At 39.0% G+C, this 27,979-nt stretch overlaps 1 protein-coding gene across 3 annotated transcripts in view; it reads right to left on the bottom strand.

The window, feature by feature from the left end:
* LOC105443222 overlaps window positions 1-27,979 on the bottom strand; it is a 52,883-nt gene that overhangs the window by 17,297 nt on the left and 7,607 nt on the right. Inside the window, exons 9-16 of one of the 3 annotated variants that reach the window (XM_030990782.1) lie at window positions 26,682-26,763; window positions 25,644-25,820; window positions 24,437-24,610; window positions 22,231-22,404; window positions 21,237-21,413; window positions 20,637-20,798; window positions 16,354-16,485; window positions 2,161-3,033 (exon numbers count right to left, since the gene is read on the bottom strand). In XM_030990782.1, the coding sequence (XP_030846642.1) occupies window positions 2,161-3,033; window positions 16,354-16,485; window positions 20,637-20,798; window positions 21,237-21,413; window positions 22,231-22,404; window positions 24,437-24,610; window positions 25,644-25,820; window positions 26,682-26,763 (1,951 nt within the window). The remainder of the gene's footprint in view (window positions 1-2,160; window positions 3,034-16,353; window positions 16,486-20,636; window positions 20,799-21,236; window positions 21,414-22,230; window positions 22,405-24,436; window positions 24,611-25,643; window positions 25,821-26,681; window positions 26,764-27,979) is intronic. The other 2 variants (XM_030990783.1, XM_030990784.1) reach the window with 2 other exon arrangements.

The following is a 27,979-nucleotide window of genomic DNA, read 5'->3' as shown; positions in this document are numbered from 1 at the left end:
ACCAAGAATCTACTCAGTTCATTGGCTCTGCAAGAAACATACATGACCTAAGTTGGCAGGAATCCATCAATCGGTTCTTGAGATAACGCGATCACGAGCTGTTTTTGCATACATAATGTGCCCTGTGGCCTTTGACCTTTGACCTTGTGACCCCTACATCTAATCAGTTCATCGGCTCTGCAAGTAACATACATGACCTAAGTTTGGCAGCAATCCATCAATCGGTTCTTCAGATAACGCGATCACAAGCTCATTTTGCATACATAATGAGCCCTGTGGCCTTTGATCTTTGACCTTGTGACCTCAAAATCTAATCAGTTTTTCGGCTTTGCAAGTAACATACATGACCTAAGTTTGGCAGCAATCCATCAATCGGTTCTTCAGATAACGCGATCACGAGCTCGTTTTGCATACATAATGAGCCCTGTGACCTTTGACCTTTGACCTCGTGACCCCAAAATCTAATCAGTTCATCGGCTCTACAAGATACATACATGACCAAAGTTTGGCAGGAATCCATCAACCAGTTCTTCAGATAACGCGATCACGAGCTCGTTTTGCATACATAATGAGCCCTGTGACCTTCGACCTTTGACCTCGTGACCCCAAAATCTAATCAGTTCATCAGCTCTACAAGATACATACATGACCAAAGTTTGGCAGGAATCCATCAACCAGTTCTTCAGATAACGCGATCACGAGCTTGTTTTGCATACATAATGAGCCCTGTGACCTTTGACCTTTGACCTCGTAACCCCAAAATCTAATCAGTTCATCGGCTCTACAAGATACGTACATGACCAAAGTTTGGCAGGAATCCATCAACCAGTTCTTCAGATAACGCGATCACGAGAACGGGACGTACGTACGTACAGACGTACGTACGTACGTACGTACGGACGTACGGACGGACGGACAACCCGAAAACATAATGCCTCCGGCTACTTCGTAACGGAGGCATAAAAATGGCGATTCTATGTTGTGTAATAGTTTGACGCGCGAGAACGCGCACGCATGTGCGTGCGCGCGATTTTGTATAAAATGCTTAGAATGGCCTAAAACGTATGCAAAATGATTTTGAGACGTATTTGAGCATTTGAAAAATTTGCGCACACATTGACGCGCGGACGTACGCGCGCGCCCGTGTTTTTTTACCCGAAATTGACTGGACGGATATTGACCTTGATCATGATAAATATGAATGAGAAATAGCTTTTGGTTATGAAGATATGATCATGAGTTGTTTTTCCGAAAATTTTACAAAATGGCGCCTAGATGACGTCGTCAGTAAAGGTCAAGGTTGAAGACATTTTTGTGCCTTGTACATATGCCTATACATATGTGTGCCAAATTTCAAGGCATTTGATCGAGCCATTTTCACGTAATCTTGTCCACAAAAAAAGTGGTTAGAAATAAGAAAAATAAAGACTAAATAATAAAGGCAATTCTAACGAAATTATAAGGTAGTCTGTACGTTATACAACCCACCTGATAAATAAATAATAAATAAAGGCGATTTTAACAAATATATAAGGTGGTCGGTATTAGATACAGCCCACCTGATAAATAAAGAAAGAAAATTCTGACGAAAACAATAGGTGATCTGTCGAAAACGACAGACCACCTAAAAAGGAAAGAACTAAGGAATGCCTGATATAGTAACCTACATCATCTAGTAGACCTACTCCTCACATACCGCATTTATTTAGTAGTGTGCATTGAATTTATGAGCATTGTTTCACGAAGAAAACCGTCTTAAGTGCAAGTTCGCCAACATCTCATTGAAACTTGTGTCAATTTTCATACACATGTTGTCTGTGAAGTTGTACTTATGACGGTTCCCGTAAAATGATGCACAGGGGAGAAATATGCTAGTTAACACCGATAGATCCCAATCTATTTCTCAAACTATCTTTCGTGCCAAAACGGTAACAAATAAGGCAAAGGTAATATATAAGGCAAAGTTAAGGTTTGCCGTGGCGACAGCCCAGAAAAGCGGCAATGTTTCTTTCGTCTTTGTTTTGGAAAAGAACACTTCAAATACTTGCTTTTTAATATGCAAGGATTACATGTTATAACATTAGTATGAGAATGTGATCCTTGAAAAAAGGAAACGGATAGGAAAAAAGTAATTGGAAATACTTAAATGCCTATGATTACCGGTTGTTGGTAGATGGGATGTGGTTGGCTCTTGAATAGTTGTTATTTCAAGAGGTTGAGTAGTTGTTCCTGGTGGGGCAGTTGTCGTTTCAGGAGGTTGAGTAGTTGATCCTGGTGGGGCAGTGGTTGTTTCAGGAGGTTGAGTAGTTGATCCCGGTGGAGCAGTTGTTGTTTCAGGAGGTTGAGTAGTTGATCCTGGTGGGGCAGTTGTTGTTTCAGGAGGTTGAGTTGTGGATCCTGGTGGGGCAGTGGTTGTTTCAGGAGGTTGAGTAGTTGATCCCGGTGGAGCAGTTGTTGTTTCAGGAGGTTGAGTAGTTGATCCTGGTGGGGCAGTTGTTGTTTCAGGAGGTTGAGTTGTGGATCCTGGTGGGGCAGTTGTTGTTTCAGGAGGTTGAGTAGTTGATCCCGGCGGAGAAGTTGTTGTTTCAGGAGGTTGAGTAGTTGTTCCTGGTGGGGCAGTTGTCGTTTCAGGAGGTTGAGTAGTTGATCCTAGTGGGGCAGTGGTTGTTTCAGGAGGTTGAGTAGTTGATCCCGGTGGAGCAGTTGTTGTTTCAGGAGGTTGAGTAGTTGATCCTGGTGGGGCAGTTGTTGTTTCAGGAGGTTGAGTTGTGGATCCTGGTGGGGCAGTTGTTGTTTCAGGAGGTTGAGTAGTTGATCCCGGCGGAGAAGTTGTTGTTTCAGGAGGTTGAGTAGTTGATCCTGGTGGGGCAGTTGTTGTCTCAGGAGGTTGAGTGGTTGATCCCGGTGGGGCAGTTGTTTTTTCAGGAGGTTGAGTAGTTGATCCTGGTGGAGCAGTTGTTGTTTCAGGAGGTTGAGTAGTTGATCCCGGTGGAGCAGTTGTTGTTTCAGGAGGTTGAGTAGTTGACTCATAATCTATCCAAATATGAAGAAAAAAATGGGGGGTATCCATCCATTCTGAAGAGTTACAATGAATTTTGTATAGGCATGTTTTTCAGGGGTGATAGTGAGCACTAAAAAAAAAATAGGTTTTTTGTTTTCCCCTCAACCACGCCCCCCTTTGAGTAAAAAAAAAAGAAGAGGATTCGCGGGGAAAAAATGGCATCTAACAACATTCCCCCCTTTCGAGTGAGAAAATTGGGAAAAAATAGGGAAATTTGGGAAAAAAATAGGGTAGAACAGAGAAAATAAGGTGGAAATCAGGAAAATCAGGATAAAATTAATAGCGAAGAAGAAAAAAAAATCTGGTAAAAAAAAAAAAAAAAAAAAAAAAAAAATCTGGATTTTTTTTTTTTTTTTTAAATCGGGAAGAAAAAAAAAAATCGGGAAAAAATCGGGAAAAATATAAAAAATCGGAAAACCGATTTAAATCGGGTTTTTATCAGGCCTGGTTTTTGCACATGTATGTTATGTATTACAAGAGCTCGCACGCACGGATGCGTATCTTAACGGACGCTCATTCCGTTATTAATGGTCAGAAAAAGGTGAACATGGTATCAAAATGCTTGAAAAAATGTGCAAAATATGACAGAAAAAATTTGGCGATTCTACTTTGCAAAATGCAAGTACGCGCGAAAAAGCGCACACATGCGTGTGTGCGCGTTTTTTTTTGCAAAATGCTTAACTCATATCCTGCCATGAGGCTGCTAGCGCGCTATTGTTATAGTGCTCTGTGCAAGCGAGCGCGCTACCGTGTGACTGCTTCGTGAACGCTAGCAAGCATATGTAATAACAGTCAATGTTCATGCCCATTGCACCGTGCTCAGTGCTTTTACAGCGCTATTGAAAGTACCACCGCGTGCATCAGATTATCGGCTTTGGATTACGCGTCTTTGTATACAACAGTCAGATTGGATTTTCTCGAGTAATTTAGTGATTTGTTTTTTGTAAAGATTTAAATAACACGCACTTGAACCAACCTTAAAATTAACTTGGCACACAGGAGATTAGCACTGTGGCACTGGGTGCATTGTATGGGTGGCAGCTTAAGAGTTAAAATGGCCTGAAACGTATGTAAAATTAATTTGAAACGAATTTGAGCATTTTAAAATTTTAATGCAAGCGTACTTGCGCGTCGAGGTGCGCGTGCAAAAATTGTTGACATTTTTAGTTGACCTTTGACCTGAAGTTGATGTATACCAAATATGGTTTATTTTTTATAACTCGTTATTGAGATATGATAATGACCTGATTTTTACAAAATGGCGCCTGGATGACGTCACGATGACCCCATGAACTTGAAAAAGGTTTCGGGAACTTGATATTATAGGGCCTAATGACTAACAGAAATTTGAAGGAAATTGACCAAGTTGATTTCGAGTAAACGTATACACAAAACTAGATGGAATTTTGACTGCGCGCAGTCGAAAATGATGCCTCCGCCATAGAGCAATTTAAACAAGTTTGGAGTTTAAATCTCCAGTGGTTCTTGAGATATCGCGATAACAATCTCAATGTATGGAATTTCATAAGTTGACCTCTGTGACCCTTGACCTTTGACCTACGTGCTCCAAAATCTAATCAGATTGTCTTCCTATGGTGATACACACTATCATTAAGTTTGAAGTTTAAATCTCCAGTGGTTCTTGAGATATTATGATATGGTGATACATACTATCATTAAGTTTGAAGTGAAAATTCTCCAGTGGTTCTTGAGATATCGCGATAACGATCTCAATGTATGGAATTTCATAAGTTGACCTCTGTGACCCTTGACCTTTGACCTACGTGCTCCAAAATCTAATCAGATTGTCTTCCTATGGTGATACACACTATCATTAAGTTTGAAGTTTAAATCTCCAGTGGTTCTTGAGATATTATGATAACAATCTCAATGTGATGATTACCTTGTCAATTAATATAATCATTTTGTTATATTATGAAACAATATGTCTTTTATGTATATTTTGTTATCTGTATTATTTCTGCATGTGAAATGTGAAATCAATAAACTCAAACTCAAACTCAAACTCAATGTATGGAATTTCATAAGTTGACCTCTGTGACCCTTGACCTTTGACCTACGTGCTCCAAAATCTAATCAGATCGTCTTCCTATGGTGATACATACTATCCTTAAGTTTGAAGTTTTTACATCTCCAGTGGTTCTTGAGATATCATGATAACAATCTCAATGTATGGAATTTCATAAGTTGACCTCTATGACCCTTGACCTTTGACCTACGTGCTCCAAAATGTAATCAGATTGTTTTCCTATAGTAATACACACTATCACTAAGTTTGAAGTTTAAATCTCCAGTGGTTCTTGAGATATCATGATAACAATCTCAATGTATGGAATTTCATAAGTTGACCTCTGTGACCCTTGACCTTTGACATACGTGCTCCAAAATCTAATCAGATCGTCTTCCTATGGTGATACATACTATCCTTAAGTTTGAAGTTTAAATCTCAAATGGTTCTTGAGATATCGCGCTAACAAACTCAATACAAGGAATTTCATAAGTTGACCTCTGTGACCTGTGACCTTTGACCTACGTACTCCAAAATCTAATCAGATCGTCTCCCTATGGTGATACATACTATCCTTAAGTTTGAAGTTTAAATCTCAAATGGTTCTTGAGATATCGCGCTAACAAACTCAATACAAGGAATTTCATAAGTTGACCTCTGTGACCTGTGACCTTTGACCTACGTACTCCAAAATCTAATCAGATCGTCTTCCTATGGTGATAAATACTATTCCCGAGTCTTAAGTTTAAATCTTAAATGGTTCTTGAGATATTGTGATAACGGTCAAACGGGACGGACGGACGTACGGACGGACAACCCGAAAACATGATGCCTCCGGCACCACCTTCGGTGGCGGAGGCATAAAAAGTGTACGGAAGAAATAAAAATAAACTAGATTTGTAATACTTGTTTGGAACAAGTACAGGTGGGCTGATCCAACTAAAATTTGAGACAAAATCAAGGGCACATTTGAGACAGCTTTTTGTCTCAGCTACAACATACTCAAAGTGCAGCGTAAACGAAGCTAAAACAACGTAGATATTGCTCGCGAAAGACGGGAATGTAGAATCGAGTTTTGAGAAAAAGTCACGTCCCATAGAGAATACACGCAAAATGTGAAAAATTGACATGCCTCCTTTAATCGCAAAAATACGCCATGATGCCTTTGTCAAATGAAGAAAAAAGTTACTGCATTTGTAGAAAATTGTCTCAGCTAGAACATATTACAATTTGGAAGAAAATCGATCAATATTTACAGAAATACAATCAATTTTCCATAAATATGCTGACGTCATAATATGCAAATTGGAATTTTGAGTTCGGAGGCCACTATGATGACGTCATGAGTTAATCGAGGGTCAAATGAGACATGAAACAATATCTCCGAATCATACTCTATTAAAATATGAAAAAAAATTGAATTTTCTTACATCCTAAAGAGCTACAATTAATTTTCTATAGGCATGTTTTTGCCCATATATGCTATGTTTTACAAGAGCTCGCGCGCACGGAAATTTATGTTAAACGGTCGATCATTCCGTTATTAATAGTCATAAAGAGACAAACATGGTATCAATTTGTTTGTAAAAATATGTGGAATATTATGAAAGAAAAAAAAATTGCGATTCTATGTTGTGTAATAGTTTGACGCGCGAAAACGCGCGCGCATGCGCGTGTGCGCGATTTTTTATAAAATGCTTAGAATGGCCTAAAACATATGCAAAATGATTTTTAGACGATTTTGAGCATTTTAAAATTTTGCGCGCGCATTGACGCGCGGACATACGCGCACATGCGCGTTCTTTGACCTGAAATTGACCGGACGGATATTGAGCTTGATCATGATAAATATGAATGAGAAATGGCTTTTGGTTATGAAGATATGATCAAGAGTTGATTTTCGTAAAGTTTTACAAAATGGCGCCTAGATGACGTCATCAGTAAAGGTCAATGTTGAAAACGTTATTGTGCTTTGTACATATGCCTTTACATATGTGTGCCAAATTTCAAGGATTTTGATCGAGCCATTTTCGTGTTATCTTGTTCACAAAAAAGTGGTTAGAAATAAGAAAAATATTTAATAATAAATAAAGGCAATTCTAACGAAATTATAAGGTGGTCTGTACGATATACAGCCCACCTGATAATTCAAACAATGGACACCATATCAATTAATTCATACCTATCCTGTCTTGCTTTTTACATGTTATTACTGAATCAATTTGGTTAGTTACTGTTAATGTATGTTCACATTTACGAAGATGTTATTTTCACTGAATGCATAATAATCTCAATAAATTTTGTATAGGTAGTCAACATAAACCACTTTGAGACAATCATTGTATTTTTGAAACATGAGGTGATTCTGGAAGATCTGAGAAGATCCACAATGATATGTACAAGTAATTATATGCAAGAGCACCTAGTTTAACCTGAAAGTGTCCCAAATCTTATAGATAAACTGGGAGTCAAGATTCCAATTCGACAGCAATTTATTCCCTAAAACATGGTTAAAATTATTTTGACTAATTTTCCTACCTGAGCATGTTCTTTGATCAGCTGCTAGCATATACCCATCTGTACAGAAACAGTTGTAGCTACCTGGTTTCCATTAACTCTGCAATCCACTCCCATTGCACTTGATCAAATGCAGATTTCACATCCCTCAAAGCCCGGTCACACAGAGAGGACGCATGGGGAACACACGGCCAGCGCATGGGAAATTTGCAATTTTGGCCAGTGCGTTGTCGTGCGCCCAACTTTGGTCGAAGCTACAGCGAGCCAAACAGCAAATGCATAACGTGTTGCTAGCGCGCTGAGCGCATACAGGGCGCATACAGTGCGCATACAGAACGTACACAGAGCGCACATGATAACAACTTCCACGAATGCAGATCGTGTTGCTAGCGCGCTGGACGAATGGTCCACGCATGCACCGCGTTCTACGACGCACGGCCCGCGCATTGGAAATCGGAAAAGGCCGTGTGCCTAACTTTTGTCATGATTTTGGAAAAGCTAGCAAGCTGACAAAAAATGCACAGCGTGTAGCTAGCGCGCTGTGCGTATACAGGGCGTGTGCTCCGCGTATGTCTGGCGCTGGTCTAGCGCGCTCCACGCATGTCTGGCGTGCCTTTGGCATGTACATTCATGCGTCGAGCTCCACGCACACTTTTGAGCATGCTAAAAAAAACGATGCACACAGCAAATGACGACGAATGCATAGCGCTGGTCCAGCGTTGGTCCAGCGCGCTCGACGAACGAGTAACGAATGATGACGCACGCCTAGCAAACGACAACGCACTGGCCCAAATTGCAAATTTCCAATGCGCTGGCCATGCGTCCCCCATGCGTCCCCTCTGTGTGACCGGGCCTTTACATAAGAACATCAGTTTCTCAAAAAAACATTTACTATGTAGGTCCCGAACTATGGTATGCATTGCCTGCTCATCTACAATCTGCATCCTCTCAGAACGTATTCAAAAGACAATACAAAGAAAGGCTTTTACAATCTTCTTCACATTGAGTCACCTGTTGTTTACTGCAATGTTATTGTTATTACGCTGGTTTCTATGGGTTTTATTCAATGGGCCATTTTTGTATACTGTATTCGAGATTAATGCATACATCTTTGTCAAGTGCCTATATAGTGACAGGCTATTGTATTTGCCTGTTGCAGTGGATGGTGTTTCGGTGGTCGGAGTGCGCATGCATGCTGTTTTGGTAAAACATGAAAGTTATTTGCTTTTCCAAGATTTTTGTAAGATACCATATTGAGCTATTGACCCTGACCTACTTATAGGGTCATTTAAGTGTATACTTTGCAGAGCACATTTTTTCATGGATGTGATATGACTCATTTAGGCTATTATTATTATTATTTGATTTTAGACGCTTATTTAGAGGCCAGAATTCCAGGTTTTGGAAAATGGCAACAGTATTTCAGAGTAGCTAGAAATTTCTGCAAAAGAAGTGAGTAAAGCTTGGATAAGATATTATGAAGTGTATGTTAACGAATTGGTGGAAATTAATGATTATTTGGTGTCACACTCGAGTACAGAGATGTGTTAGTAATGTGCATGTTAATGTGTATAGAAGTGTGCAGCGTAATGTGTACGGTTACATTGAAAGTATGTGCCGTATTTAGTTGGTGTTAAATTCACACGTTTATAAAGAGGGATTTTGTGTTTTTGAAAACACAGAGTAATAATGACATTAATCAGAATAATGATATTAGTCAGAGATTGATTTAAGGTTGTTTTAGTTGACAAATGTTGGTGTTGACATATGAAATAAGTGTTGGATAAATAAGAGTTAAGAAAGAAAAAGACTGAAATACAGTCAGGTTTTTGGAATTTATGATGAAAGTTCAATGAGTCTAAATAAGAAAGACAAGTTTTACATACTTTGGGTAAGATGGGATTTATTTATTGAGCATTGTTCAGATGAGAGATAGTGGTGCTAAGGTAGTGACTTCAATGCTAGATGCACAATTAAAGATAATCTGAAAATTTGAGTGAAATCAGATCATTATTCATGGTACAAATTGGGAAAAACTTATCTGATCGATTCCTTAATTCTCCCAACTATATTATTCAACTTCTATTCTGGTACTTGTCAAAGCCTGTTCAGCATCAAGACAAGGACAATTTAATTACATTTTAGGTGAATATAAATCGTCACAAAGCAATAAAATGGCTCTACATTCCATTCCAGACAGTTAAGTGTTGACAGATTTTTATAGCCTGTTTTATGTATTTTTGTCATGGAAAAACGGTTGGGAAAATTCAAAAATGGTTGGGAGAATTTACTGTTAATCACTGTTAGAGGGTGCCTCACATCCTCGCCTTCAAAGAAAACCATAGATATCTTTGCGGTTTGACAATTTGTTCAGGATTTTTTGCATGTCAGAGGGTTATATAGTAGAAGGAATGTAGTAAGTAACATTTTATACAAAAATTAAGCAATTTTTGTCATCAATCTTCAACAATGTTACCGAGTCACTTTAAAGGTAGTCTTGACTAGGAATTTATCTAGGCTGAGGACTTTGGTTACTGTTTTTTTTTACGAGAGCAGTATTTCTGTCAAGATATGTTAATTTGACATAGAGATTAATGGGGGTTTAGGCCTTTTGGATATAGAGTTGAGAATTCTAAAGGATTGCAATTTAAGGATTTGTATTATACATTACAGGATAAATGCATGCTGATTTAGTGCAGTACATTTTGTGTGTTTTAGACATGTATACTATGAGGATGATTTTTTTATTCTGCTTTCAGGTTACTCAACTGGCATATCTTTTGGTTTATACAACAAAGCGGAAATCTAGCCCTGTCTTCCTTTTTTGAGCGTACCTATATAGTGACAGGCTATTGCATTTGCCTGTTGCAGTGGATGGGGTTTCGGTGGTCGGAGTGCGCATGCATGCATTGCTTGTTGTTGGGTTGGGCAAGCCATAATGTTTGTTCGACCTAGCAGGGGGCAATCAGACCTGCCAACCAGTAAGATTTAGTCGTTTTTGTACGATTTTTACTTAGGTGAATATAAATCGTCACAAAGCAATAAAATGGCTCTACATTCCATTCCAGACAGTTAAGTGTTGACAGATTTTTATAGCCTGTTTTATGTATTTTTGTCATGGAAAAACGGTTGGGAAAATTCAAAAATGGTTGGGAGAATTTACTGTTAATCACTGTTAGAGGGTGCCTCACATCCTCGCCTTCAAAGAAAACCATAGATATTTTAGGGAATTTAATCACCTAAATAAAAGAAATAGAAATAGATTTCTTTCCTACCTTGTCTCGTAGAAACACCTGTTGAATACAGATACTTGGAACATATATTATATCACAAGTAGTAGTTCAAATATTGCACAGCACCCGTAGAAAGAATATGTAAGACCATGTACAAAGTAATGACGCTTCTTCGCGAATTAAGTAAAGAAGAAGAAACTTATAATCTCTATAAAGTAATAAGGCCTCAGAACCGAGTAGAGAAACAAGCGAAGAAATAGGACAAGAATTAAGATGAAGCTGAATTAGCTTTGCTGTAGATAGACTCTCTAGAATACGTGTGCTCTATATGAACAGCTCAGGAGAAGTGATGAAAATAGGTGTGGCAAATAAAGCAAGCAAGTGTAATGTACCTGTACAGTATAAGCTATACCAGTACATTAGGTGGTTGCACATCCCAACCCATAGGGTATGGAATGTGCTTGCCAGAGTAAGTATTTGTGGCACTCTAGTAATGCAACAGGTGTCACTAAAGAAATGAGTGACAATGGAATAAAAGGCTAGACTTCAAGCCACACAATAAAGACAAGACAATAATATTTACAAATGCAAAGTTCTCCAAAGGTCAAGTCACTACAGTAGCTCCCCTCTAGATTTGTTGTCGAATGAAAAGTAGCAACAAATCGATGAGGAAATATAGACCTACATGCATGTTGACTTGAAAATACGAAAATATGGTAATACTGCTGAAACACAGTAAGTTTAATATGCTTCACCCGACTTCTAAAAAGTCCACGAACCTCACTGGCCATCTAACTTGACGACCAGACCTGGTCTTTCGAATCTCAGGAGTGTTCTGCTTCAGTGCAGGATCCAATGCTAACGGTGCAGGATCCAGTGCTAACGGAGCAGGATCCAGTGCTAACGGAGCAGGATCCAGTGCTAACGGAGCAGGATCTAGTGCTAAGTCTGCGGAGTTGGATTGCCGAGGGACTTGGATAGGTGGATCTTGACCCGTCTTAGATTGAGCAGGGAGATCTTGCTCCATGAAAGCTGGTTTAAGTCTCTCAACACTGACAGTTTCACGTTTACCATTGTAATCAATAGTAAAAAACTTGTCAGAGCGTTGAAGGACTCGAAAAGGCCCCCTGTAAGGAGGTTGAAGGGGCCCCTTGACTGCATCAACCCTCAAAAAGACGTGGGATGAGGAATGCAACTCTGGGTGTACCTGTGTAGGGGTAGCTCGTTGTTTGCGAGTAGGGGTGGGATGTAATTCACGCATCAGCCTCTTCAGTCTGTGGGCGTAATTAGCTGGATCGCCAGCAGAGTCAGTCTGTGAAGGAGACACAAATTGGGCCGGTAGCATGACCGTAGTACCAAAAACGAGTTCTGCTGCGGAACATCCCAGATCAGACTTGATAGCTGTACGTATACCCAGCAATACCAAGGGAAGGACCTCAGTCCAACGGACTGTGTTATGCGCCTTGAGAGAGGCTTTGAGTTGCCTGTGAAAACGCTCAACAAGCCCATTGGCTGCTGGATGGTATGCTGTTGTGCGAATGCGTTTAGTGCCAAGAAGATTAGTGAGAGCAAGGAAAAGTGCTGACTCAAATTGTCTACCCCTGTCTGTAGTAAGAGTAGTTGGAGCACCAAACACCGCTACCCATCTGGCCACAAAAGTACGTGCTACAGTATCCGCAGTGATATCTGGGATAGGTATAGCTTCTGGCCATCTGGTGTAACGATCCACACAAGTAAGAAGGTACGTGTTACCCTCTGAAGTAGGAAGTGGGCCTACAAGATCGATGTGCACATGAGAGAAACGCGCATCAGGTGAGGTAAAAGTGCCAAGTGGAACTTTTGTGTGTTTATGCACCTTGCATCTCTGGCATTCAAGACATGTTCTGGCCCATTTCCTGATATCATGATTAATACCAGGCCAAACGAAACGTTCCGTGATGAGCTTTTGAGTGGCCCTGATCCCAGGATGGGATAGTCCGTGGAGGGCGTCAAAAATAGCTCGTCTGTGTTTGACTGGAACAAGGGGTCTAGCAACACCTGTCGAAACATCACATAGCATGGTAGTAAGAGAACCAGGAAGCGATATAGACTTGAGCTGAAGCGAGGAGTCCTGTACCTCACCATCATCCTCTTGATCTTTCGCAATGGCTGCAAAATCTATGACCGAGGATGAATCAACTCTGTCGATACACAGACGGGAGAGAGCGTCTGCTGCTGTGTTCTCCCTTCCTGCTATGTGGTGTATCTCAGATGTGTATTGGGATATGAAATCAAAGAAAAGACGACTGGGTTGAATGGTGCCAAGTGAATTAGTCGCCGCTATTCCTTGGCGGGCCCGTTTCCCTGGACATATCCAGGGCGGCTTTGTCCTGCTGAGTATGAACAAGGACTTATGCACTTCTGGGCTCGTTTGCCATGCTTCCAGTGGTACCAACATTCAGCCCCAGCATGTTGTTGATGCCGACTCGGGCTACAGGAAGCTGATTGGCGAGGGCCGGAATTCTTCGGGCCTCGCTGTCGACTGCGACTTCTGCGGTCCTCCTGTATAGAACAAGTCAAGGCTTGCACCTGAGCAGCCAGTTGAGCAACCTGGGTAGAAAGTCGATGTACTTCACCAGAGTCAGTGGGAGTAGCGCAAGCGTAAGTCTGCGCTGGCACTTCTTTAGGTAAGACATGAGAAATAGTAGGCGGACCAGCAACTTCAACAATTTTGTCGGCTAATGCCGCTAGCGCAACCAAGCTGACATCATCGCTTGTGGAAGCGAGAATCAACTGTACATTGGTTGGCAGGCGTTGCAAAAATAATTGCTTAAGTATACTAGTTTCCAAAGTATTAGAGCCTAATAATTGTTGCATTCTCCTAAGGAGTTGGGAGGGCGACCTATCGCCTAACTCTTCACTCGTCAGCAATTTGTTCAGACGCTTTTGCTCAGAGACAGAAGTTCGCTTAACCAGTGCTGCTTTTAGTATCTTGTACGGCTCTGTTTGGGGAGGGGCAATTAAAATATCGCGCACCTCTAGAGCTACCTCTGGTTGTAATGAGGCGACAACATAAGCAAACTTTGTAGACTCGACTGAGACACCTCTAGTTTGAAACTGAGCCTCAACCTGAGCAAACCAAATATCAGGATCATGTGCCCAAAATGGTGGAAGCTTTAAACTAACATATGAGACTTGAGGGGATGGCTCAGAAGCCTCACTAGGTAATACATTGCTATCAGTATCAGGCATGATAATGACGATGACAAGGTAGATTAGATCAACAGAAGAAAAAAATCTGGATCACGTCGGGATCACCAGTTTAGGGAATTTAATCACCTAAATAAAAGAAATAGAAATAGATTTCTTTCCTACCTTGTCTCGTAGAAACACCTGTTGAATACAGATACTTGGAACATATATTATATCACAAGTAGTAGTTCAAATATTGCACAGCACCCGTAGAAAGAATATGTAAGACCATGTACAAAGTAATGACGCTTCTTCGCGAATTAAGTAAAGAAGAAGAAACTTATAATCTCTATAAAGTAATAAGGCCTCAGAACCGAGTAGAGAAACAAGCGAAGAAATAGGACAAGAATTAAGATGAAGCTGAATTAGCTTTGCTGTAGATAGACTCTCTAGAATACGTGTGCTCTATATGAACAGCTCAGGAGAAGTGATGAAAATAGGTGTGGCAAATAAAGCAAGCAAGTGTAATGTACCTGTACAGTATAAGCTATACCAGTACATTAGGTGGTTGCACATCCCAACCCATAGGGTATGGAATGTGCTTGCCAGAGTAAGTATTTGTGGCACTCTAGTAATGCAACAGGTGTCACTAAAGAAATGAGTGACAATGGAATAAAAGGCTAGACTTCAAGCCACACAATAAAGACAAGACAATAATATTTACAAATGCAAAGTTCTCCAAAGGTCAAGTCACTACAATATCTTTGCGGTTTGACAATTTGTTCAGGATTTTTTGCATGTCAGAGGGTTATAATATAGTAGAAGGAATGTAGTAAGTAACATTTTATACAAAAATTAAGCAATTTTTGTCATCAACCTTCAACAATGTTACCGAGTCACTTTAAAGGTAGTCTTGACTAGGAATTTATCTAGGCTGAGAACTTTGGTTACTGTTTTTTTTTACGAGAGCAGTATTTCTGTCAAGATATGTTAATTTGACATAGAGATTAATGGGGGTTTAGGCCTTTTGGATATAGAGTTGAGAATTCTAAAGGATTGCAATTTAAGGATTTGTATTATACATTACAGGATAAATGCATGCTGATTTAGTGCAGTACATTTTGTGTGTTTTAGACATGTATACTATGAGGATGATTTTTTTATTCTGCTTTCAGGTTACTCAACTGGCATATCTTTTGGTTTATACAACAAAGCGGAAATCTAGCCCTGTCTTCCTTTTTTGAGCGTACCTATATAGTGACAGGCTATTGCATTTGCCTGTTGCAGTGGATGGGGTTTCGGTGGTCGGAGTGCGCATGCATGCATTGCTTGTTGTTGGGTTGGGCAAGCCATAATGTTTGTTCGACCTAGCAGGGGGCAATCAGACCTGCCAACCAGTAAGATTTAGTCGTTTTTGTACGATTTTTAGAAGCGAAAACGACAGTACGATTTTCCCCAATAAAATACGATTAAAAAAAAAAAAAAAAAAAAATTGTGTGTGTGCCATTTTCAAGGGCAAAATTCCCATTCTGTCCTGTAAAGTATCCTACAAGCATCTCACATCAGCAATTTGGGAATGTTCATTGGTTCATCGAACACAACAGTCATGACGAAATCATGCATATTCAACCAATGGTCTATAAAAAAAATTATTCCTGTAAATAGGAACTATAAGAGGCATTGATTTGCGTAACAGTCCATGTTTATTTTTAAGAATACAACTTTTGGGATTAAAGAATACAGTTTTTGAACTCCAGAGGTTGGCAGGTCTGGGCAATGTGTGTGTTTTGCGTTCTGGCTATCGGGTGCCGTTTGTTGTAGCAGGTCGATGTGATGGCTTGTCACTGGGCAAACGTGTATAGATCTGGATGCATTGCGAACTAATACTTGTATCTCTTATATATTAAACATGCTTGGGTCTTATTTCCATCTATGTATTGACTTTATTTCTCATCTTATTTTTCTCTCCCTCTCTGTCTGTCTCTGTCTTTCTCTCTTGTTTCTCCCTCTTGTTGTTCATGCAACAATATTCAATGCAATTTATACATCACAATGGGGTCGAATTCATAATATCTTTATTATAGATCTTTAATCTGATCCCCACTCAATTTATGTTACTTGTGCTTTTAACTCATGATTTTACTATGCCTATCGTTTTATATTTGTCATACATGAGTTCATACACAATTTTGTGTACCGGTATCCGTTTATAAATTGAGTGAATAAATGAATTGAATTGAATATACTTCTACTTCTACGACGATACTCAGCAGGATCCATAAGTCAGGATATAGAGAGAGAGAATGAAAGATCAAACTGAAGATGCATGATGTCTTGCTTACCTTGGCAATGGGTATCATTGTAGTTGTAGAACCCTCTTGGGCAGGTACAGTTAATGAGGCCAGTAGCATTCATACACATCCCACCTCCTGTACATGGATCAAGTACAGCATTGCATTCCATTCCAGGAGCAACTATAAGCAAACAATGAGAAATAGGGTTAGAACGAGAAAAAAAATTAAAAAACGACCTAAAAACCATGTCGCAACTTACATTTTCCTTGTTATTTGGTCTAATCGCATGTCAAATACAGTTTTCTATTAGAAATGTGTTGGGTTTACTGATACTACAGATGATGTTGATAACGTATGTGACAAAATACCTTGGACTTTCCCTGCGTTCTTACAGGCTCATATTTGGAAAGAAGTAATAGTGGACCATCTATTATTCTATCAGAAACATTGCAACTATATGCTATATACCAAAGATTTCAAACTGTTAGTGTTCCCTTATTTATATTTGATTTAGCAAAATTTTAGAATTACAATTCCTATTTGAATTTTACATCTTTTAAAAATGTATCCAATATAACACTTGGGAGATGCTATTTTATTGCCAGGTAACATTTGATATTTCTGAAGTACTATGAAGTTGTTCCAACATTCCATCAAGTTCTTCCATTTTCAACAGATATATGAAAAGTTACCTTATCATTTGCAACACTTTGATCAGAAAAATGATCGTAAACTAGATAGATCTTCGACTGCGCGCAGTTTAAATGATGCCTCCGCCATAGAGCAATTTTAGAAACCAAAACAGAAGCAATTTTTTTAATTCAAGTTTGATTGTAATCCATTAACTCTTTGCCCGCCACGTACACAATCCCCCCTGTGCCAGATTGTTTTTAGGGTGCCACCTTAGGAGGGGTTCTGCATGGACTATGCTTATTCAACTCGCAATAACTTTTGATTGGTGTACTGTAATGAAAAACTTTGTGTAGCAATATTGTATAGAAATTAATAGTCTTGCCAATGGTATCATTTTTGTAATGTATATTATCATAAATTTTGAGATTATCAACTATACATTTTGTATCCAAGTTTTCGTTTAGAACGGTATTCTATACCTCTTATATCTAATACTTTGTTATGGAGGTTTATGTCCTGAGTTAGTTCATTGAAAAGATGTATTCATGAGCTTTCACTACATACCAAATTCATATGTTGAAGGTCACAATGAGCCTGGTAATTTAGGATTGAATAAAGAGTAAGCCGACAATGAACTAATCTCCTATTGAAATTGACCCTGGGTACTTTTGAATAGACTTCCTGTCTCTTGATTGTACTTTGATGACCTTTATTGTGTCTGTAGGTAAGATGGTGTAACATTCTATTATTACTTGCAAGGCTGTGCAAGCTATTAGAATTGAAAGAAATGAATAGAAGAACTTATTGATTTTCTACACTAATAAGGCAAGCCATGAACATAATGTATGCTTGAAACATGTACTAAGTTATGAATTGTAGAAAGCTGATGTATAATAAATAAGAATAAAATATATTCGTCTACATAATGTAGTCTCATATTGACATGTTCATTATAACAAGAGGTAGACAGAGAGAGGGAGAGAGAAAGAAAGAGAATAAGAACGAAGAGACAGGCAGATTGGGAAAGAAATAAGAAGAGACAGGGAGAGATAGAGAGAGAGAGAGAAAGAAAGAGATATAAGCAGATACAGAAAATGAGAGTGAGAAGATAGAGATAGAGGGGGAGGGGAAGAAGAAAGAGACAGGCAGATAGGGATATAAATAAGAAGAGACACGGAGAGAGAAAGACAGATAGGCAGACAGAGAAAGACAGAGGCAGGTTGAGATAATGAGAGTGAGAACAACATAGAGAGAGACAGAGAGAGGGGAGGAAGAAAGAGACAGGCAGATAGGGAGAGAAATAACAAGAGACAGGGAGAGATAGAGAGAGAGAGAGAGAGAGAAAGAAAGAGATAAGCAGATACAGAAAGTGAGAGTGAGAAGATAGAGATAGAGGGGGAGGGGAAGAAGAAAGAGATAGGCAGATATGGATATAAATAAGAAGAGACATGGAGAGAGAAAGACAGATAGGCAGACAGAGAAAGAAAGGCAGAAAGAGAAAGTGAGGATGAGAAGATACAGAGGGGCAGAGAGAATTAAGAAACAAGGAGAGTCTTATCCACTCCTCAGGCTCATCCTCTGCTGAAACCATCGACACATCATCCCTAATTTCCTCTTCAAACTCGCTGTCTGAATCGTGATTGATGTCCACGCCATTATCATGTTCTGTGGGATTACGCAAAAGTGTACGTGTGGGACCAGGCTCATCTTCCTCGTCAGAGTCAGTCTCGCTCTCCTCTGAATCAGAGTTGGCTGTTGGAACAGGGTCCATCACAAGTTCTCGTACCTGATCAGCAGTGAAGAAGTCCCGTCTCCTCCTAATAGGGGCCATCCTAGCTCATCAGAATATTTGCAAAAGCAGTTTCAAAAACTCAATTTTTCTCGGAAAATGTCAATGTAAACAATGTCTGCGAAAGCGGTGCAATGAAGTGTGATGTGTATACAATGCGAAGCACGCGTTACTATTGTGTGTGTGTGCGTACAATAGAATTAAATGCGTTCCGTGTGTATTGTGAATGAAATGTGACTTGAGTCGAAGTTGGCAGCCCGCTGTATGTTCCGCTAGCCGAACGTGGCGGGCAAAGAGTTAACAGTTTCTCAGAATATCGAGATTACAAAATATTGTTCATATACATTTGATCTTTGACCTCATGACCCCAAAATCTAATCAGTTCATTGGCTCTGTAAGATATATACATGTCCTCAGTTTGATAGTAATCAATCTGTCGGTTCAAATGATAATGCGTTCACAAGCTATTTTTGCATTCATAGTGAGCCCTGTAACCCTTGACATTTTACCTTGTGACTTAACCCTAAAAAGGCCGGGCTATTTGAGGTCTTAGTACGGCCCTGAAATGGCCAATTTCTGCGAAAATGTGCACGCGTGTCAAATGAAGTGTATAGAATACTATGATAATTTCAATTTTTTTTTAAATGCACTAATTTGCATATTTATGGTAATTTATGCAAATACAGTCATAAAAATCACATTTTATTATTCATATTTAAGCATTCCTTTTCACTACATATATTCATTAGACCATCTGGAATAATAATACAACAAATGTGGAAAAGCCAGCTTATTCCTTATGTTATTTCTTGTTTTGATAATTCCTCATGTATTTCACTGTTTTTTAACTTATGTATTTTATTGTTTTTGTTGTTTTATTTCATTTCTAACTACAATTCAACTACTTTGACTCCCAAAACAACCACCTTAACTTTAAACGAGACCCATTAACCAATGTTTGATCTATTTTTAGGAAAAATGACATTTCCATATGTTTTGTGGACAAATCATGAAAATGAGAGATTTTTCGGGCTGACATGCAAAGACAAAAGGTCATGTGACCTTGTAACTATAGGTCTGATTTTCATAAAAATCTTTAAAAAGATGCGCAATACTCGAAAGAAAAAAAGGCAGCGAACAATCAGAAAAATATCGAATATAATATCGCTAGTGATATTCGTTTGTCTCGCAATGTGGTCAATAAGGAATCTAAAAGTTCACGGCGTTTCGTGTGCATCTGCAACACTTCATCTTGCAGATGCACACGAAACGTCGTGAACTTTTAGATTCCTTATTGACCACATTGCGAGACAAACGAATATCACTAGCGATATTATATTTGATACTATATCCGCAATGAGTAATATATTTAGCATTATTAATCAGAAAAATAGCGGCCTTATAAGTGTTAAATAATTCTGTTTTAGCCCCTCTGTCAGTAGTATTTTGCAAAGGGGTGAATATATTTCTAGAGACTTTATTAGTTTACACTGGAAAATATTTCTTGATCTCCTGAATGAAACCATGGACACAAAAAAATCAGATAAGTACCGGGTAATTGGAAATTTGCAATACTTGATGTAAAGTTGAATAGCATTAACAATTCCTGTGGCAAGAGGGAACTATGTATTCTCATAAAGTATTTATTAGTAGGCTATCCCACATCCTCATATTGGGCCACTGTGCAGTATTTTCAATAGGAATGGAACGATGGGTCTGTTTCTCTTTATACCTGTTCAGTCTGCAAGATTGTTTGAACGTTCATCAGAAGTAACCAGGTTGCCAGGTTCCTGTTGCAAGAGGGAACTATTTATTTTCGTAAAGTTTCTATAGCTATCCTACATCCTCATATGAGGCCACTGCAGTATTTTCAATAGGAATTGAATGATGGGTCTGTCTGTTTTTATACCTGTACAGTCTGCAAGATTGTCTGAACTTTCATTGAAAGTAATCAGGTTGCCAGGACATAGGATGCAGGATTCCTCACGATGATTGGTCTGGTCTTGATAGGTGTTTAGAGGACATGGAATACACGATGAACTTTCCAGATAGGTCCCTTGCTGGCACACAACTACATAACCAAAAACATTGGGAAATTCATGTTAACTGAAGAAACATGAGCATCATAAACATGTAGTTGTTGTTTCAGTAGTAGCAGCAGTAGTAGTAGAGTAGTCGTAGTAGTATACTAATAGTAGTAATGTTAATAGTAGTAGTAATGTTAATAGTAGTAGTAGAAGTAGTAGACTGTACTGGCATGAGAGTTATCTGCCACAATGTATGTGTTTTGTTATGGATTCGAGCTAAGAAAGTGTTTAGTTAATTCAGTTAAAATATATTTTCACACACAATTTAATTTAAGTTTGGCTGAGCATCACTCATAGCTTGCAATTGCAATATCCTTTCACCAAAATGATTATAGTAATTCTGAATCTTAGCACCCCATGATTTTATAAGAATGATATTTATGAGGATTTTCATGAATATATTCTCTTTCTTTTTCCCTTACCAAAACAGTCGGTACTTTGTGAAGATCCATTCTGGATGGTAATCATTCCTGGAGCACATGGAAAACATTCTTGTTCTTGATGTACATCAAGATCTAAGAATGTGTTGAGTGGGCACGGTGGGCATTGTGGATTGGTCTCGTTTGAAAGATCCACGTAATGCCCTGCATTACACACCGCTAACAAAACAAAATTACAATATAAGCCTACATATATTTACCTCTCTGAGCATTTGACAGCAATACATTTTCAATATTTTATAATTATATAGTCAGAACTTAAGCATACAACGGACAATTTCAGTCAATTATCAATCATTTGCTTATTTGTTAAAGTGTCAACCATTTATCAGAATTATTGTCACATCATAATTGTAATCTCTAATTGGTCACATTTTGCACATTAAGAATAAAAAGCCCGTTGATAAATTCATATGTTTGACAATATATATGTGATGATAGATTTTGCATGCTCTGTACAAAGTTTGAACCTTGAATTGGTAGTACTGCTTCGAGTAGATTAACCTACCAAGAAATTAGCAAAAAGCAAACATTTTTAAAGATTTGTTCTTGGAAAATTTTGTGATTTTTCTTCATGATTACTTCTGGAAAATAACCAATAACGCTTTGTTACACTTAGCCTTGGTGAATAGATAACTTAGGAAACAATAATTGTATAGGTAGGTAATGAAAAATGTAGAGACCTAATCTTGGTTCGATGTAAAATTACCCAGAAACAACTAACAACCTCACAAGATCTTTAGATTGGTCAGCTTAATATTGTCAGAAATAAAATAAAATTATCCATAGTTTTCGTAATTTTCTATCACACATACCTTGGTAATTTTATAAAATGATGAAAAAGTATGTGTACGTCTAAGAACAGGGAAAATGTTAATGGGAACAGGCTATAAAATGACACTATTAAGAGCAACAACCAAAGCAAATGGAATTGGAAGTTGAAGTGAGAGAGAGGGGGAGAGAAAGTGAGACTTACCAACACAATCAGAGGCACTTGCTGCTCCTAGTTCCAGAGTTACATATCCAGTGGGACAAGGGAAACAGCTTTCGAATCCAATTTCGTTTTGGTAAGTACCAAGAGGACACTGAACACATGTAGTGTTACTAGGATCTGACCACACATCTTGGTAATGACCAAGTGGACATGGTTCTATATGGAATGAGAACGATAACAAGTTATCAACACATGGTAATACATTCAAATTTGAAAGATTTGTGTCGTGTTATAGTGGAGTGGTAGACTGGTTTATTCAATTGACTCTCAATCCCAGGGTACATCACCATGGTGGCATTTCCTTTGTCTGCTGAGAGAATGTGGATGGTATTGTCTCTGCGCAAACTTGTAATGGCTGAACATTCAACCTTGCTGATGTTATGGGGCTGTACACACATAGGAGACGCACGGGGGACGACGCACTGCCCACGCATTGAAAAGTTGCAATTTTGGCCAGTGCGTTGTCGTTCACCAGGTGTGGGTCATCATTCATTACTCGTTCGTTCGGACCAACGCAGTGCATTTGACGGCATTCGTTGTGGGCGTCTGGATGTTTTAAGCATGCTAAAAATTGGCACAAAGCTCGACGCATGAATGCAAACACCAAAAGGAGTGCGCTGGACTAACGCCAGACATGGGGAGAGCACACGCTCTGTATTCGTTGTGAGTTCGGCTGCCAACGTCTAGCGAACGCCTAATGCACACCTAGCACTTACCTAGCGCATTTCAAACGCATGTCCAGCGAACATGCAGAGGTGTTGTGGTCGAGTGGATACGTCGCCGGACTGTCGATCACAAGGTCCGCGGTTCGAGTCCCGCCGCCGCACTAAAGTCCTTTGGCAAGACATTGATCTACATATGCCACACTCCACCCAGATGAAGTAAATGGGTACCTGGTAGGAATTTATTCCTTGAAATGCTAGAGCGCCGTATGGCAGCCGTGCTAAAGCCAGGGTAATAATCGGGAGCGCCAGGAGGGTCAAATCTGACTGACATGAGCGCTATACAAGAACCCACTATTATTATTATTATTATATGATCATGTTAAACGATTCTCTAGCGCACCGAAAGTTCTTCTTGCATGTCCCTAGCATATACCTGGCGTGTATGTAACGCAGTGGGGTTCAGGGATGTCGGGTTAATTATCTTGGGTGACATCTTGAAGAACTCAGTTGCAATACACTGTGCATTTTTGGGATTTTTTAAACATTTGAGCTCTGTATCTGCTCTGTATGCGCAGTGCGCTAGCAACAGGCTTTGCATTCGGTGTCAGCTCGCTAGCTTCTCCCAAATCCTGACAACAATGCAGTGACCTTGTTTTTTCTTATTTTCAATGTACGGGCCGTGCGTCCTCTATGTGTGACCGGGAACTAAGGCCTGGGCAGCTTAGCCAAGGGCAGACCCTGGATGATCTGTAGGCAGATGGAGCTAGCCCTAGGTTGGTTCAGGTGTTTGAGCCCTGGTTCAATTCGTTGAATGATGTCTTTTTTTTATCAAATTGTGTGGGGGGGGGGGGGGCTACTGCAAAGTTTAATTCAAAAGATAAATCTTCTTGTTCCTGCTGAGTTTGAGGGAGCTTGCTCAGGTTGATTACAGTTTTGCTAGGAGTCAGACGTTGGAAAGATCTGCGGTCAGACGGAGTTGAAGGGAGCAGTTTATTGAATTTCCCTATTTGCCTTCTCAAAGGCTAATTCAAAGGATCTTCTATAAAAACTCTCAACCTTTTTCCAGTCTTCTTTTGAGAGAGTCAACTTGACAGCTGGGTTTTTATCTCTTCCTGGAGCTGATGAAGCTGGCTGTGGATATCTCTGACCCTTACCCTGATAAGGAGCTATGTAGCATTACTAAGAATATGGTGGGCTACTCTTGACCAGACAGATATTACACCCGAGTCCCGGCACCTTTAAAGGAAGGCCAGGGGGTTGATGTACTTGGCTTGTTTGGTAAGGCTCCATTGACATCAAAAAAGATATGTACAACCTCTATTGAAACACCGAGCAGGAGAGGCCCATTTCAAGGCCAACTAACCCTGTCAAAAGAATTTGTGGTGTAACCAAAAACTTTGTTCAATATATTATCATTATCAATATCTCTGAATACAAATCTGTTGAAAAGGCCCCATTCTGCAATTCAGCTCAATTATCATGATGGATTAAAAAGAAGTTTCTATCATGTTTAATGAACTTACCTATACAATGGTTGATATCATCAGCTCCAGGATCATTCGTTATTAAACCTGAAAGACATGGAAGACACTCAACTTGTCCCTCTTGATCTTGATAGGTGTGTAGCAAGCAGGGTGCACACACAGCTGTGCTGGTGTTTGGTAGGAAGTACTGGAAAGTACCAGCGGGGCATACAACTATTGGGGGAAAAGAAGAATAAAATTAAGATATGATATCATTAGGAAATAAATTCTACTTTTTGTTCCACTATATGCCGTAAAAGATAAAGTTAAGTTCTGGTCGGGCGATGGCATTGTGAAAGAAATGGTGTGGAATCGACAAGAAAAAATTGATCACTTAGCATATAAGTTTTGGTGTGTACTGTAAGGTTCCGCAGTCATCAAAATGATAAGAAATTTGGCCCAGCCTTGGTAAAGTAACAAGCACTGTACACAGAAAGCAGGGACACCAAAAATGTCACAGAGTGTGTCCCTAATTTATTGATTACCTATATGGGACTATACACATACATGTGGCATAAAATTGGGCCAATTTTTAAACTGTTACTTGTCATATTTAAAATATGGAGGCATTTGAAGAGCAATGCTTTTCAGGGAGCATTTTTTTGTCTGATGTTCTTCCCCACTTGCATAATAACAATGATACTCAACCTTCTCTTTAACCACTTGACAGCTATTGGCTTAATACGCGTTCATACCCCCTGTGCTACTGTTCTATTCGCACTAACATCCATTAGTGGGAATACAACGGGACTACAACATCACTTTCATCACCAGATCTTTCACACATTCATACAAATAAAATAATTTTAAAGCCTTTTTTTTAGGGGAAGGGCGCCAGCTACTGCTCAAGAACTGTGTAACGTCATTGCAGTGCTAATTACACAGTAGGGTTAGGCATTATGCAGTGCTAATGTCTTGAAAATCATGTACATGGTACGCACAGGCATGGGAGAGAGAGAACACGTACATGTATGTGGTCTGCAGTCAAGTGGTTAAGCTGTATCTCAGATAACATCTTTTAACAATCTTTGTATGAGCTATAAGAAGTATGGTTATGACATTTTGATTTTCTGGTGGAAAATGTAATAATTTAATGTCAAAATGACTGCCCAAAAGTGCTTTTCTAATCAATCAATGCAAATTGCTCCTTCTGGCAAACCAATGATTAATGTACAATCAAATGTTTAAGTAGATTTGCTTGACCTACCGCAGGTTCCCTGTACTGTCAAACCAGACCCTCTTGGACACGTAATCTTGACCTGACCGCTACTTTGATTAAGTTCAACTGCAATGACCTGACCATCGACTTCCAGGGAAAAGGATCCATTTTTCACACGATTGTCAAATCTGTTGCTAAATTCGCTGAATGATCCCTCCATAGTTACTAAGGGGAAAAGACAATACAGGTATACATACATGACCGTGGTATGACTGAGGTGATAATGTTGGGGCACAATTAGGGGCATCACGAGGGCAAATGTGCGCTATGCATCAATGTATATCCTTTACAAAAAGCACCTGTTGTAGGGCAGCATTCAAAATGTTTTTGTTGATATCAACGGCCAGCACTTAATACAAAACATGATTTTTTATATATTTTTTATATCGTATTACAACTTAATTGATAGATATAAGGTGAATACGTTTCATTTTTTGTACCTTTATTTTTTTATCAGTATTTTGTACCTTTTTGCACTATTAAAAAGTACTTATATGTAGTGCCAGAAATAATAAATATGCCCCCATTTTTAATTGATCTTAATATCCCAACATAAAGACTGTTTGAGTAAGATTATAAGATTTAATTCTATCTGAGTGTAATACACACAAAAACAACATCATCAGAGGTCTGGAAAATAAGAGAATAAAATGAATAAATGCAAAAAAATCCACTACAGAAGATGAGAAGAGGCAAGACAGACTCAGAGCATATATATATATATATATATTCTGATAAGAACTGATCAAAAACACAAACGCTAAGTGTTAAAAAAGCACCATCTCTGTTAATATTATTACCAATTTAATTCTTCTAATCATTTTCAGTGTTAAAGAAAATTAAATTATTTTAGGTTACATTTCACATTAATATCAGCAAGGAGGGTTTATTTTTATTTGTTATTGATAGAGATAATAAGGCATACAAATATTTTAATAACCCATTATTTCTATGGAATATAAACATATATCAACCCTTAGAGAGCTAAACTTAACACATGAGTTTATTAGTATTTAAGTGGCTCACCATTGCTGAAATCTATGTTGAATGAGATAGTGATAGGAGATTCTTCAACTGACCTCTTCTTCGACACACCACAATTGTTGACCTTAATTAATTGAAGAAAGAAAAACCTACTTTAGAAAAGCATAAAGAATGAAATAAAATGAGTAGCACATAATGTGTGTAGGTACATGTATTTATATTCTTTTAGTAGGAGGGTCATTATCTTTTTTGCTTTTGTGTATTTTCTCGAACTCCAAGCAGAACTCAATACTTGTGTACATATAACTATATGTATGTAAATAAACAAAATGTTGCTAAGTCACAAAATTGGCCCTGTGTCTACTAAACATAGAAAAGTTGATTTTTTAATGATCCTTATTCATAATGCTAAATATATTACTCATTGCTGATATAGTATCAAAAATTATATCGCTAGTGACTTTCGTTTGTCTCGCAATGTATGGTCAACAAGGGATCAAAAGATCAAGCCGTTTTGTGGGCCGCTACAACACTTTGTCAGGTAATAAAATATATTGTAAGCAAGCTTCTTTTATACTCAATGGGTGGACTGGCGGTCAAAAAATGTGATCAATAATTAGAACAATTAGAGTCTTAACGGTTATCCACGTCGTTTTGTACACAAAACCAAGAAGAGAACGTCGGAACCAAAGGATCAGAAGGCATACAAGGCATTAACAGTCTTGCCGTACGTTGATGGTGTCTCCCAACAACTTAACCGAACGGTTTTCAGATCAGATACCACCCTACGTCAACAACTAACACGCCCCAAGGATCCTATTCCTCAACACAGACGAGACGGCATTGTGTACAACATCCCTTGTACAGGATGTGATAGATCCTATATCGGTGAAACTGCCCGTCCGATATCAGAAAGAATCACTGAGCATAAGACGGACGTCAGGCTCCACCGAACTGACAACTCAGCTGCAGTCGAGCATGCTAGGGATAACCAGCATCAGCCAGACTGAGACGGGGTTCAATGCCTTTCCCAAGAACGACATTGGTACACACAGAGGGTTAAAGAAGCTATCAATATACGTTGCAATCCCAATAATTTTAACAGGGACAACAGGATCGATATCCCCGAATTTTGGATGCGTACGATACGCCGCCATGACACTCCCCGTCCATCCGGCCCGCACCGAGCCAGTTGAGTGGTTGAGCACCTGTGTGCTTTTGCTTCGGCCAATAGGCCTTGTCCGTTATTGTTCTAATTATTGATCAAATTGTTTGACCGCTGGTCCACCTATAGAATATAAAAAACGCTAGCTTACAATATATTTTATCATGTTTTATCA

This window comes from Strongylocentrotus purpuratus, unplaced genomic scaffold, assembly GCF_000002235.5.
Source record: "Strongylocentrotus purpuratus isolate Spur 01 unplaced genomic scaffold, Spur_5.0 spur5_scaffold_19, whole genome shotgun sequence".
In the NCBI taxonomy this organism is placed as follows: Eukaryota; Metazoa; Echinodermata; class Echinoidea; order Camarodonta; family Strongylocentrotidae; genus Strongylocentrotus; species Strongylocentrotus purpuratus.
The sequence above is the reverse complement of the archived record's forward strand: the minus strand, read 5'-3'. Positions and strand labels throughout refer to the sequence as shown.